General features: G+C 36.5%; 1 protein-coding gene across 6 annotated transcripts in view; it reads right to left on the bottom strand.

The window, feature by feature from the left end:
• The window catches only part of GTF2I (general transcription factor IIi), a 114,619-nt gene that overhangs the window by 43,178 nt on the left and 56,154 nt on the right, over nucleotides 1–15,287 (bottom strand). For 3 of the 6 annotated variants that reach the window (XM_044747621.2, XM_044747622.2, XM_044747623.2), the window contains 4 exons: nucleotides 13,511–13,573; nucleotides 5,570–5,680; nucleotides 4,522–4,587; nucleotides 1,605–1,788 (listed from right to left, as the gene is read on the bottom strand). In XM_044747621.2, coding sequence (XP_044603556.1) covers nucleotides 1,605–1,788; nucleotides 4,522–4,587; nucleotides 5,570–5,680; nucleotides 13,511–13,573 — 424 coding nt within the window. The remainder of the gene's footprint in view (nucleotides 1–1,604; nucleotides 1,789–4,521; nucleotides 4,588–5,569; nucleotides 5,681–13,510; nucleotides 13,574–15,287) is intronic. The other 3 variants (XM_044747624.2, XM_044747625.2, XM_044747626.2) reach the window with 1 other exon arrangement.

Raw genomic sequence — 15,287 nt, 5'->3', positions numbered from 1 at the left:
TACTTTCTTCTGCCTTTCTGCCCTGAGTATTCTTTCTTTGCCATTCATTTTTGCCATTTTTACTACTATATGCCTTGCAGTAAATCTTTTTACAGAGACAAATCTAGGAGATCTGAAGGCTTCCTCCACACACATTTCTCTCAATCCCTAGATTTGGGAAGTTCTCTTCTATTATTTCGTTGAGCACACTTTCTGCTCCATTTTCCTTTTCCTCGCTCTCAGCAATTCTGATTATTCTTAACTTGCATTTTCTCATTCAGTCAGCTATTTCTCGGAGATTTTCTTCAGTTTTCTTAATTCTTAGTTCTCTTTCTTCCTCTCTCTGGAGCCATTCAGCCTCTCTATCTTCAGTTATGCTAATTTGCTCCTCTATGGTGTCTACACGGGCATTCAGGGAATCTGTATTCTGTTTCATCTGATCCGTTGTATTTTTCATCTCTAGTATTTCTGACTGATTCTGCTTGATAATTTCAATCTCTTTTGTGAAGTAACTCCATAACTTGTTGACTTGTTTCTCTATATTTCCCTTTACTTTTGATGATAGCTATTTTGAACTCATCTTCACTTAGTTTACCTATTTCCAAATCCTCAGGACATACTTCTGTGTTTTTATTGCTTTCCTTGTGGACTGGAGCTTTTATAAATTGTTGGATGGTAGAGGAGTGGTTTTTGCACATGATGCTATTATTCAGTTGCAGTTACAACCTGTTGCCACTAAACGGGGGTCAAGAGCTGCGTGTTCTGAGCCCTCTGTCTTCACCCGTGATGGCGGCGCGCAGTGCGGGTTGTGGGAGGAGGGGCACTTTCTCTCGCATGCCAACCTGGATTCGGATCAGCTCTTGCTCTTGGTTTCCTGGGGCCCTGGCTTGCTGGGGTCCCACATGCGAAAGCTTTCTCCCGTTAGAGGACTTCCGCTGCACGGACGGTGGGAGTCCTGGATGATCCCCGGACACGCGGCCCCTCCCCTACTCCTTTCCTCACCTGCAGCAGCAATCCCAGTCTTAGGAGAGGGAGCGAAGTTCTCTCCTACCCCGCTGCAGCTCCTCCAAAGGGGGCTCCAGCCTCTCCGCCCTCTGTCGTTTGGCTGCTGTGGGTCTCCAACGATTTCTGTTAGTAGGATTTGTTTTTTGGTTGGAAAGCAGTTGCTCTTTTTGCTTGTAATTTGGAGGGGAGAGAGTCCCAGGCGAGCTCATGCCACCATGTGCTGACGTCATGCCTAGTCTTGTCTTTTCTTTCCATTCTTATTTCTATTGTTTCATTTATTTTCACTTTCATAATTTACATATATTTCCACACATGCTTTAAAAAAATTCAGACCTAAGAACAAGACATTGATATTATATTGCTTTCTTTAGCATACTAAGCAGAAAATTGGAAAAGAAAATGTCAGCTGTATGCCAATCAGATACGGGCAAGTGTTCACATTCCAAAAGCCAGATGTGGCATGACTGACAAAATCTTGTACTCAGGCACATTAAAAACTGGAAAATAAATAATATATAATAACTCAAACTTAATTTAAATATAGCCCTAGTGGTTAATGAAGATGGCAATATAAAAAGATGTACTAATCAAGAACAAAGACAAAAGTCCAAGGGTCTTACTTCTTAATCACAAAACGAATCCTTTCCTTTGCAAGTAAGATCCTCTCAAGGCGAGGAATTCCATAAGTAGATGGCCTTCTAAAAGGAATTCCTTCCGGAAGTCCTTCTACATAAAGATCTTCAACATGTGACTGGAAAAGAGGGTATGGGATCGTCACAGGACCTTTGGCTTTTATAGCTTGAGCTTTAAAGATAAAAAGAGAAAGGAAAAATTATTAAATGACAAGGTTTAAGCACATTTTGTAGAAAATAATAATTGAAAATGTATTGCTCTATAACTTTGGTAACTTTATCTTTACTTCAGCTTATTATAATCGAGTCAGAAGAAAAACAGTACAAAAGAACAACAAAGAACAGGCCAAAGATACCAGTACTCTATTTAACCAAATCTGCAATGAAAGAATGCATTTTTTTTTTAAAGATTCGCACCTGAGCTAACATCTGTTGCCAATCTTTTTTTTCTTCTTCTTCTTCTCCTCTCCCCAAAGCCCCCCAGTACATAGTTGTATATTTTAGTTGTGGGTCCTTCCAGTTGTGGCATGTGGGACGCCACCTTAGCATGGCCTGATGAGCAGTGCCATGTCCATACCCAGGATCCAAACCAGCGAAATCCCGGGCCACCGAAGCAGAGCACGTGAACTTAACTACTCTGCCACAGGGCGGGCCCCAAGAATGTATTACTTTGAGGTAATGTAGATATAGCCAGACTTTGTCTTGAAATCTGGACCACATATGAATCCAGAAAACCCTACTAGTTAGTATCAGCTAATACATACAGCATATAATGGAAGAGAAGTAGTATTTTTAAAACATAAGTGTTAGTTTAAAGATAATTTCTTTAATAAAATAACTGAAGCTTTTTCTGAACTGTGAAAATTCTGCTTAGATTTATTTACCCAAGAGTAAAACAGACTAACAGTTGCAAAAAGTTGAAAGCATGGGGAATCTTAAGAATCAAACATAATGAACAGACTTTAATGATATTATTGAACAAACTATAAAGGGTCAGTTTTTCTAAACAATAGGGGACATTTAAATATCACTGGGTATTAAATAATTTTAGCAAGATAATGGAGCTGAGATTAAGACAATGACTTCCTCTCACCAACTCTCCATTTTGAAATGCAGGCTTTCTTTTTTTTAAAGATTTTATTTTTTCTTTTTTCTCCCCAAAGCCCCCTGGTACATAGTTGTATATTCTTAGTTGTGGGTCCTTCTAGTTCTGGCATGTGGGACGCTGCCTCAGTGTGGTTTGATGAGCAGTGCCATGTCTGAGCCCAGGATTCAAACCAACCAAACCCTGGGCTTCCTGCAGCGGAGCACGCGAACTTAACCACTTGGCCATGGGGCCAGCCCCTGAAATGCAGGCTTTTGAGAAGTGAAATGACATGATGTCTGGGTCATCAGAGTTTTAAAATATTCTTGTATCAAAAAGAGATGGCATGGTGGCCTTGCGGTTAAGTTTGGGGTTCTGCACTACGGCAGCCCAAGCCTGGGAAACAGGCATGGACCTACACCACTTGCCTGTTATTGGCCACACTGGCAGCAACCCACATACAAAAATAGGGGAAGATTGGCACAGGTGTTAGCTCAGGGCAAATCTCCCTCAAGCAAAAGAAAAAAAAGAGGACTGGCAACAGATTGGTTAGCTCAGGGTGAATCTTCCTCAGCAAAAAGTAAAAAAGAGACACAGCAAGGCATTCTGTCCCCCGAGCCTGTAATCTTATCACCATGTGATAGTGCTTGCATGTAGAATATGTTATGAATTTTTGCTTGTAAATGGACGAATTAAAATCACAGGCAAAAGGCTGTGATGATTAAAAACTGGCAAAAATACTATGAGAACCTTAAGGAAATAAGTGAAAATATTAAGGAAAAGTTACTGAATTCATTATTAATTTTACCCTAATTCTAAATTTTCATTGAGGGGTAGGTTATCATCCATGATAAAGAGAGAAATGTTCAAGTTCATTTTATTTATTTAATTTTTTTGGAGGAAGATTAGCTCTGAGCTAACATCCATGCTCATCTTCCTCTACTTTATATGTGGGATGCCTGTCACAGCATGGCTTGACAAGTGATGTGTAGGTCCGCAGCTGGGATCCGAACCAGAGAACCCCGGGCCACCAAAGCAGAATGTGCGAACTTAACCACTGTGCCACTGGGCCGGCCTCTCAAGTTTATTGAAGCAAATAATGCCAATATGGTTTATCATTTGAAAACTTCACTTAGAGAAATTGAGTGATGCAGATAGCATGATAGAAATTAGATTCTCAAGTTAAAATTCAGTGTATTATACAATTTTACAGCTTGCCAGTCAATTACGAAGAATCCTCCAGATTAAGAAAAAGCAAAACAGACGATATTTTTAAATGATTGTTACTAGTCTTAGGTGAGCATTTGATATATACCATCAGGTGATAATAAATTGCTTGTTTGGACGCTTTATAAAGGTAGCTATAGGATAGAATAGCAAAACAAAAGGAAAAGAGAATTTGAGATCTAACAAACTCAGTTGCATATCAAGAAAAGAGTAGAGAAAATAAGGGCATCTAGATGAATACTAGATTTAACATAGCAGATTAAAAAAGACTATCACTTAAGAAAATAATCTTCAACTAAATCTCCAAGATCCAGGACTTTGCAACAAACATATAAATAAACTCCCAAACATGCAGGCTGAAAGTTTCAAAGAAAAGCTAATTACTAATTAAAGAAAAAACTTTTTCTAAGTTTTCAGTAATCTAGACAAAGTTTCTAATATTTGGACAGATACTATCCACAACCTTTCAAGGGACAGAGACAGAAGGCCCAATTCAGTGGCAGAACCGGACTTGCTCACATTAGACGAACAGTAACCCCGTTGTTAAAAAGCTTATGAACAAAATATTACAAGAATCTCTGAGTTTAGACTTACCATATTTTCTTTCAAACAATTCTTCAACTTGTTTACGTAGATCAGTAATCCGAGCATTCCATTTCTCTGAATAGAGAAAGTTAAATCTCACTAATAAATCCCTGTTTGAGAGCACTAATATGTTCTTAAAATGACCCAACATCTAATGATCTATGTTCTACATACTACATACTAATTTTTAATAACCCATCTCCATCTATATAATTTTACTGCTTTCCTAAGAACTTTTTCCTTTTTTGTGGTTCTCAGAATTGGTTCAATGAGAGATCATAGGGGATGTTTTAAAGTTTATTTCTGACACACATAATGAGCACCTCTTTTCAGTCTGATAATTTCTGAAAAGCAGGAGGGCAGCAAAGACCAGTCCAATTACACAATACAGAACGGAGGCAGGAAAGAGGGAGATGGCCAAGGTTATTCAGGAGACCTTCCAAAACATGTCTAGGTTATGTGGAAAGAAGACTGTAGAGAAAGGCATTTGCAACTTAGAACAGAGTGATAAAAAATACAGATATATGGAAACTTACTGTACATATAAATCCAATTTACATTCAGCAATTGTGACCATAACAACTTAAAATATTAAAATGCTATTTAAAAATGCATATAAGCTAAATGTTCTATCTATTCACAATATAGATCACAAACACAACTTGCCACTATTATTTATTTAGTCCCTCCAAACAAATAAATCACCCACCAGGTTTGGTTAGATTAGCTTCTGGCAGTTACACAGAACAAGAAAAATCAAGATGTGAAATATTTCTTAAACAAAGAAGGTTTTAAAGCTAAGAAAAGTAAGTGAATTACTGAGTCATTAACAGTGATTCAAAGTCTACTAATTGTAATTAATGTCAGAAGATACAATCAATGGCTTATGCTCTGGTAAACCCAAAGTATGTTTACACAATGTCTGTAAGGTTACTTCAAACTGCCTGTGGTTTTCCTCAGATTAAATGGCAGTAACACATTTTAAAGCATTCTTATCAGTAACAAAAAGAGTTGAGAAGAAAATAGAGAACAGGCCTGTATTCACTGGCGAACTCACCGAAGTTGAACTCCCTGACTTTCCGTTTCCCGGCGTTGGCAGGCTCCGTGACGGGCGGCTGGGGCGGCTCGTTGCTCTTTGGTCTCTTGGTAGGTGGAGAATAATCATCATCTTGAAAAAGAAAACTGTCATCACTGGAGGAACAGCCTGTGAGAGTCACAGCCACCACCTGTCCAACCCTCAACATTCAAAGGACGTGGGCGGCTTTACATCTGTTTGGAATATAGTCATTCCTTCTGTACTGTCATTTTCAGTATATTTTTCCCAGTTACATTTGCAGTTTTCCTATTCTTGGGGGTGTGCTCAAGTGACCATTCTTCATCTTCCCTTGTCTTGCTTCATTTTTGGTTTGCTTCATTTGAATTAAGTCATTGAAATTTCCCCTTCTCCTCTCATAACCCTCTCAGCTGCCTACAATCACAGCCCACTTCAAGTCTTTCAAGAAAAAGCTTTTAACATAGACAGCTACCTACAATTATACAAATATATATAAGGGGGAAAAATATAGCATGAATGGGAAAATACTTGAGCTTATACAAAACTCAAGCATACATAAACAAGGGAGGTTGGATAACTGCATGTCAAACACTTCCAACAAACACAGATCTTACAGAAGTAAAGAAATAGCGCTACATCATTTGTGAAACAGACCACGTTGATTCAGTCAATACAAAAACTACATAGACAAGAGCAATCAGATATTTAAGTACAGAATACAGACTACTCAAGACATTTATAGTAAGACTTCGTGCTAATTTCTTTGTGGATACGTCTGCAACTCAACTCCGCTGTGATGCTTCAGCATATCTAACGCTAGGATTAAAGGCATTTGGATCAGATAAGGAGAGCTATCACTGTCACCTTCTTCTACTCCTTGAAAATGTCAAGTGTCATACCAAGATTTCTGCTCAAATACCATCTGTAAGTTACTGAAAATATCATTTTAAGAAATCTATACTTAAAAACAAATATGAAATAGAGAAGAAAATTACTACATTAAAGATCATAGGAATAACAAAAAGATAACGTTTCAAATACATAAGTTACCCTTTTAGAGCAATATAATTTTTATTCTTGTTCTATAGCTAAACAAACAGGCTCAGAAAACGTTCTATCACTTAACAAGGTTAATCACTAGATAGCACAGCTGAGATTAGATTATGAATATAACTCTTTCCACGAAACTAACAGGTTGACTCTCAAACAGATAAGAAGAAATCCAAACTCGGCCTAGTATACATCGTTGCCTGTTGCCTGGGACAGCAATGGATAACTTCTAAATACTTGATATGTTGATCAAGGGAAAATCTGACTGAAGTCTAAAATACTTCTGTGTTAAGGCCCCCCTTATCCATGGTTTCGCCTACCCATGGTCAATATTGAAAACACTAAATGGAAAATTCCAGAAATAAACAGTAAGTTTTAAATTGTGTGCCGTCCTGCTCTGGAGATGACTCATCCCTTTGTCCACTGTATCCACCCTGTATATGCTCCCCATCTGTTAGTCACTTAGTCTCAGTTATCAGATCGATTGTCAAGGTACTGCAGTGCTTGTGTTCACGTCACCCTTCTTTTACTTAATAATGGCGCCAAAGTGCAAGAGTAGTGATGCTGGCAATTTGGACATGCCAAAGGGAAGCCCTAAGGTGCTTCCTGTAAGTGAAAAGGTTAAAGCTCTTGACTTAACTAGAAAAAAATCGTATGCTGAGATTGCTAAGATGTACTTATTACAGAATATCGTTATAATTGTTCTATTTTATTACTAGTTGTTGTTGAGCTCTTACTGTGCCTAATTTATAAATTAAACCTTATCCTAGGTACCTATGTATAGCAGAAAACATAGTCTACATAGGGTTAGGCACTATCTGTGGTTTCAGGCATCCACTGGGGGTCGTGGAACGCATCCGGAGAGGGAGGACCACTGTACCTCACTCCTCTCATAGCATCAGAGAGCACAATCAGACATCACTGCCCCAGCTCCCTGACTTTGGGGTTTTCCTATAACGCCAAAAGACATTCTGGTAACCCGAAACAATCTGCTGATTTTTCTAACCAATACGAGAAAAAGGTACCAATGTCACCAATATCAGATAAAGTCACATTAGGACCCATTTATGTGCTGGGAAACACAAAAATGCTGTCTTAGAGGATACTATTTCAGGAAAACATTATCATACAAACAACTTACGACACTATAAAAACTTTCATGTGTTGAATGCCACTGTAGAGACCCATGTTCAAATCCAGGAAAAAAAAAGATCTATGGGAGAAAATTTAAAAATGACAAACTACTAAGTAAAATAAAACTTGACTGTGTCATCTGAGCTTATAATTACTAAATTACTACAGGATTAAAAATGGTCACAAGAGATTATTAAGTAATTAGATTCAAACCTAAGTAGATACATCTTGGAAAACATATTAGGCCTTCAATCCTGAAAAAACCCTTCTTTTCCAATTCCCAAACATATTTTTCAAAGTCTAAGAGTATTTTTATGCTAGTTCTCAAAGGGTTAAATGAAATATACTCATTCCACCTATGAATACTATCAAAGTATTTTAATGCTTACTATTAATATTTCTTTGCAAACATCAAGCAATGACATTTAAAACAAAAGTATTTTTCCCTATTAGCTAATTAATGTAGCCAAAGTATTTCTACAGATCATCACTTAAAGTGATCATTAACTGAATTACATAAAATAAAAACTGAAAGAGTATAAAGTGAAGAAGAAAATACAGCTGTAAGATGGTAATGAAGAATCACAGAAATCTATTATATTAATCTCAATTCTAATCTAAACCGTCTGAAACTGAGGCCAAGAGGAAAAGCCGAGAAAACTTTTCTTTAGTGTGAAGATCTCACTCCTTCAATCAGTTTAACATATTTTCAAACAAAAAGAATAGTACAGAATATTTTTTATGAAAGTAACCTCATCGACCACAAACAGAAAAAAGAAAGAAAAAAGATAAATCTAGGAGAGTCATTTTTAACAAAACAAATGATTTGCCAAAGATTGTCAAATATTAAAAAGTGGTATCACTTTTCTTCTCCAACGAAATAATGAAGTTCAATCTAGTAAATGTGAATAAAGAGATGAAATTTAACTATTTGTAATAATAAATTATTACATCACACATGCTATTAAAAGACTAACCCTTTTCATATACTAACTAATCTTTGGGAGTCTTAAGTTATATGATGGAATTAAATCATAAGGAGCTATGGGGCGGGCCCCGTGGCCAAGTGGTTATGTTCGCGCGCTCCGATTCAGCCACCCAGGGTTTCACTGGTTCGGATCCCAGACGCAGACCTAGCACCACTCATGAGGCCATGCTGAGGGAGCTTCCCACACAGCACAATCAGAAGGATCTACAACTAGAATACACAACTATGTACTGGGGGGCTTTGGGGAGAAGAATTAAAAAAAAAAAAAAAAGAAGATTGGTAACAGGTGTTAGCTCAGGCGCCAATCTTAAAAAATCATAAGGAGCTATGAATTTATAACACATCTTCCATTATTTCCCTCCCTGCAGCAAAAAACTATAATTGGTTTTGAGAAAGAATGTTACTCTTGACCTCAAAATCTTTTTCACAAAGGATCAAAATTATTTATTTCTCCGAAGCAGAAAATATCCAATAAAGCTCCAGGAGCGCACCTCCAATCAGGTCCAGCAGGCAGCACTGGTTTCTAATTATCATGGTGCTTCAACATTGTAAACAAACACCTTTATGTAAAAAGACACATATTTCAGGATGCTTCAAATTCAAGCTCAAACTAAAAATATTTACATCATCAAAACTTAAAGCTTATAAAATGAATTTCGAAACATTTTCATGTGCAAAAGTTGCTGTTCAGGAATACATAATAGTTACGCTAGCAGTACTAACACAAGCACACTCAACAACCGGAAAAAAGGTACCAACAGTCCCTAACTCAAAATTTATAGTTAGGAAAAGATCCTGTCTTCTTTTTTGCAAGATATTTACAAACATGCCAAAAGACAGACAGACTTCAGAGCTAAAATTTATTACTGCACTCTCATTGGTGACTGCATTAACAGAACATGAAACAAATTTTGATACACTTTCTTCAACATAATCAAATGGTGATGTTTTATCATAAAATTTGACACCTACTCAAAGTGAAAAAAAAAAAAATCAGGCACTGTATCTCTTTTGAAATTACTCAGAGTTAGAGCCATTAATTACCCTACACGTTTCAAAATAATGGATGGGATTTTTTCACCCATGGATCCAGGTCATAACTCTTGTAAAACTCATTTGCGCAATAACTGATGTTAATTAAGTGACTCTTTAGCAGCTATAAAATTAAACACAACATTTTCAAATGCTAACCTACCCAATTACATAGATTCTCAGAGCTCTCCAGTAACACTGATAAGATAAGCACAATAATTAAACAATGACAAACAGTAGAGCCTACTGGCTCTGTCTTCAGAACATCCCCTGAATTCAACCACTTCTTACCTCCACTGCCACCATCCTGTTCTAATGCATCTTGCTCTGGGTCTTGGATAACTGCAATAGGCTTGCTTCCACTAGGGTCTGCTCTCAGTTTCTTCAAAGTGAAGAACAGAACCTATCGCTCCTCTGTTCAAAAACCTCTAATGGACTTGCCTACCTTATCTTGTTCACTCCTAAATCGTCAGCACCTAATACAGTCCCTGGCACATACAAGGTGTTTGGTATGCGGAATGATCAAATGAACATTTGAACAGTGTAGTCCTTGATCATATGCAGCAGCCAAATATTTACCAAGGTCTTAAGCAAGAATTTCGCAAAAAAGGAGACTACCAGAGGATGACAGGTAGTCACTCTACTGAAGCTCTAGAACGTGCCACCCCAACTGCAGCCACGCACCACACGTGCACTACACGTACAACTGCATCCCTGTACCCAGATATTACGTGTGCGCTTCAACGTAAATGAGAGAGAAAACCTAAAAGGCAGTTTTACTTAAGAACACACAAAATTAATTTTTAAGTGAATCTATTTAAAATTAATTTAAAGAAAAGACTTAAGTAATGAAGAGGGGGTTAGGCCACAACAGAATGACATTTGTGAAGGGCTCAGGTTTGGGACATAATGCCCTAAAATGATAAGGAGACCTCTTTTAAAGCAAAAGGCTTTCCGTTATTAGCACGCCCATGACAGCTAGACATAGTCTGAGTTAAGATTTTCTCTGCGTATCAAAGACCTGACAGCAGTCTGATTTTATCCAAAAACGTAATCATGATATTTATGAAGTTAAGGCATGCACAGTCATATTATTGCATGGGCTATTTCCCAAATCTAAGGCACGCAAGTCATAACCGTCCTCCTCCGCCTTCAAGTACAAACGGATGGCATCAAATGGAAGCGCACACCTCCAAGCCCCCAGCGGCACTGGGTAAGGGGCACTCCCAGGCAGAATCTGCAGCAATGCCCATCGGCTCCTTCCCAACTCCACCTAATTTCAAATAAAGACATCAGCACTACAGGACTGTGGGAAACCTGACAAACTTACTGATGACAAAGTTCCTTTTTTTCTTTTCTATAAACTATTTAGGAAATGCAGAAACATACAACAGGAGACAATCAGTCACGCCCAGGGAAGCAGGATTATCTTTTCTTCCAAGCACAAGAATTTTGCCAAACAAACACCATTCTGTAGACATACTCTTCCTTTTAAACTTGCCTTGTTCTCAAAAGGCAGGGATTTTTTTCTCACTAAACATTAGAGGTAACTTTTCTCAGATCACTTAAACATACACACAAAAATCACAATTTCAATGCCTGTATACTTTTTCTATTATGAGCAAATACCAAAACTTAATTTTCTCACTACAGATATTTAACTAATTTCTATCACTATGCAATTATCTTTCCAGAAGGAAATACAATATACTTATCAAACAGACATGCACATAAATTCTCCTTTGACCTTCCTTGTTAATATCACGGACTTACATTTTACCTTCCTTAATGTATGGGGAAAACGTAACTAGCAATTTAATTAAGGTAGATGTATAGTTTGTTGGTGAACATATGCCATGGAAAATACGACCTTATAGAGTAATTACTTTATACAGACCCGTATTTCACGGGTCTTCTCAACATAAAGAAGATGACTACATAGCAAAATTCTACTACTGGCTGACAAATTTTGATGATAAAGCAAGCTTCTGGCACTATGTCTTAGTTTAAAAGAAATGGGATTTATCAGTCCCTCCAGAGAGGTAAAACTGAAAAGACTGACATACGTTGAGTTCACTAGTCATTTATTTCATAATTATCTTAACATCTCTTTAAAGGCCTTATGCTATAAAAGCAAGTATTTACTTTCTAAACAACATCAATACAGTCTTTATCTGCTTTAAGATTTGATAAATTGATTTGGTTATTAGTCCTATTTAAAAGTTTTATCCTAATAATTAATAGTCATCTATTTTTTATCTCTACAAAAAGAAACTTCTGAGTGTTTATAATATTTATACACTCTTAAGATTTTCATCTCTGATAGTTCATGAGGTTTCCAAATAAAAAGCAATTAAATTCAGTATTATAAACAACTCAAAACTGTTTTTAGGTTAGTAAAATTATATAAACGACAAAAGAAATATGCATATTAAATTGAGATATTAACACATGAAGTATGAGAAAAGTTCTCACATTAGGTGGAAGCTACCAATCAGCTTCAATCTTAGAGGCAACGAGGACACACATTTTGAGTAGCTGGAAGAAGGCAAACACTACGGATAACCAAGTGGACACTAGGAGGAGAGAGGTTATTACGAAAGAAAGAGAGAGAGATACCAAACTAAGAGAGGTTATGCAGCAGTTAAAAATATATTAATGAAGTACAAAGACGTGTGGTCATGGAAAATAGACCTATGGGAAATGTGGTACGTGTGTATTTTAAACGTCCGTTACAACAGTGTATACTGAACACATCTGTGAATTTCTGCAGAACTAAATACATATGAGTATATATACAAATTATTTTTCGATGTACATACAATAAACTCAGTCTATCCCTGAGTACAGGGACTCTGGAGCGGGGAAGGAGTAAATGAAACTTAACAGAGTGCAGTTTATCGTCTCACTATTTGACCTTGGAAAGAATACTTTGAGGGAAAAAATTTATAGGAATAATGTGACATTAATGCAAAAGGAAAAACATTTCAATATGCATTTACTTAAAAATGAAACACGACAGTGTTGATATTAGCTGAATCTTTAAATAATTTAAGGACAAAGTGGTTCATCTGCATTCATGTATTAGATTGTTAAATAAAACCACAATCAATTTTTTGCAGTTGGGACCTTCATTATCAAGACAATGTAACAAATGCAGACAGGACTGACTCCCCTCACTTCAGCTGCATCTCTGAAGAGAAAACTAGGTTTAAAGCAACTTTAGCTACAGAGATTGGTTTAGAATATGTTTGTAGCTACTGCTTCAAAACAGTTTTAAGGATAGATTATATGTAAACTTCTAATAGTATTTTAGAGGGGAAAACTTGCTTTAAAATTTGACTGAACCATCAACACGTTCTCCTCTGCTTTACTGAGACAGAGAGCAGGGGCTCCGGCAGTAATCAGGCCTGTCACAAGCCCATAGGAGGTTACAGCATCTGTTCTTGTGTGCATCCAATCTGGTCATAGTTTTTCTTTTTATTCTCGATTCCCAGGGATGGAAAGTGCAGCCTGGTCCAGCGCTCATTTTCGCGGCTTACTTCTGTTGCCTAAAACTCCCAAAGCACCGGGTGTGCTGCTAAGAAGTGGGCTGCTTTGGTCACACATACACATATATGCGTCAGTTTTTTCACAGGTTTCCTTTCAGAATGAATGAAATGCATACTTAGCAATGTGAATGTGACAAATATTTTTATGACCAGAAGTAAACTTTTGGAATCAAGGCTTTGATAACTAACCTTCAATAGTCACCTCAACTTCGGGGTCCTCACTTGTTTCTGAAGGGACATGCTGAGTAGAATCTTGAAAAAAATAAAATTCTAAAATGACATTCATTATAAAGCACTTTCTATATGTTCCAACATTTTACTGATTTGTTACTCCAAAAGCAGCCTATGATAAAATTTTCTGGCATTTTAATTCATCTCATTTATTAAATTATCATATCTGACCCTTTTAATTGTAAATAGGGGTAAGAGAAAGCAAAAAGTAAAAAAGCTCTGGAAAACTACTAGATAATACCAAGTTATCTGCAATAATGGACTCAAAAATCTTGTATTTTTAGAGGAATAAGATTATAACAAAGTCACAATTCTTTTCCTGCTGTAACTAGAAAATGCCAGGATAAAAACAAAAGTTTCCTCTTATTTTACTGTTTCTCCTCTCCTTTCAGAGATCCTCAGAGTGGTTTATATTGTTAAATAAAACCATAATCAATTTTTTGCAATTGGGACCTTCATTATCAAAACAATGACTGTAACAAATGCATACAGGACTGAATCCCCTCACTTCATATGCAACGTACTTAAAAAAATTAAATATTTTATTAATATTTGTGTTACTACACAAAACAAATGTATATCAGAATGTTAGTGCCAGAAGCTCAGCTAGAGAGTACCTTGGTCAACTCTCTCTTCATTTGCAAAGGTTGAGAGATTAATTGATTTGCCAAAGATTATGTTTACTTGTTAGTAAAGGAATAAAGGCCAGAACCCAGGTTCAATTCAACTCTGTTAACACTGCAATATAACAATAAAAATCTCCTCAAAAATAAAGTATTTCAAAGCCTAATATCTAATGCTAAAATTGCCAACTGTGAAGCAATTCATACCACCTAATGAACCCTGGCACCATGTGTCCTGCATGTAGGTACTTCACTGTTGGAAACACTGCCCACGCAAAACAGGGTTTTTCTTAGAGAGGAAACATCTAATTACCTCCACACAGTAAAACAAAAAAATTCACCCACACAATCTTCTAGAAAAAGATCTCAAAAAGAAAAGTCAAATATTCTTTAAAATGGGCATCTCAATACTGCTGTAAGAAATGTATTCCAGTTAGAAACCCTAATTCTAAAATTGAATTTGGAAAGATGAGCCAACATTCCAGGGACTTTAAGAACTCCCTTGACTCAAAGAGAGTAAAAGAGAAAATTAATGATTTTTTAAAAATAAAATAAAAAAGCAAATATAAGGAATAAAAAGTTACAGAATAGACTCTCTCTTTATTCTAGAAAAATAAGGCACACCATGACCAGTTTATGAGAAAAATAATAATTTTAAAACAAGATTGAGTCACCTTACCAGAAACCTACAGACACTCTTTTGGAACTATATAAACCACTTAGAAATCTGAAGCCATTCTGCATAGTAACAGTTTTAACTCAAGATTCCAATAACTACAAAGGCTGTAGCACAGCTAAATGTTCATTCAATCCTAAAATCAAAGGCGGATGGCTGGTAAACAAGGTAGTTCATGGGGGAGTTGTGTGTACAAAAATAAGCAGAGAGGAAATCTCTCCTTTATTAATCTTATGTAGAATATATTAATCCCACTTTTAGTGGGATTTTTTTAATAGTATGTTTAAAAATGATATATGAACAGAGCTAGTAATCATTTTAATTCAAAATTCTGAAACCATACTTTCTTAAGATTTTTAAATATGACATAAGATGATCAGGGGACAAAACAAGGGCAGCATTTTGCATCATGAAGAGTTTTACTTACCACTTAAGT

The sequence above is a fragment of the Equus asinus genome, chromosome 14, assembly GCF_041296235.1.
Source record: "Equus asinus isolate D_3611 breed Donkey chromosome 14, EquAss-T2T_v2, whole genome shotgun sequence".
Taxonomy (NCBI): Eukaryota; Metazoa; Chordata; class Mammalia; order Perissodactyla; family Equidae; genus Equus; species Equus asinus.
Note: the sequence above shows the minus strand (reverse complement) of the source record. Positions and strands in the feature narration are given on the sequence as shown.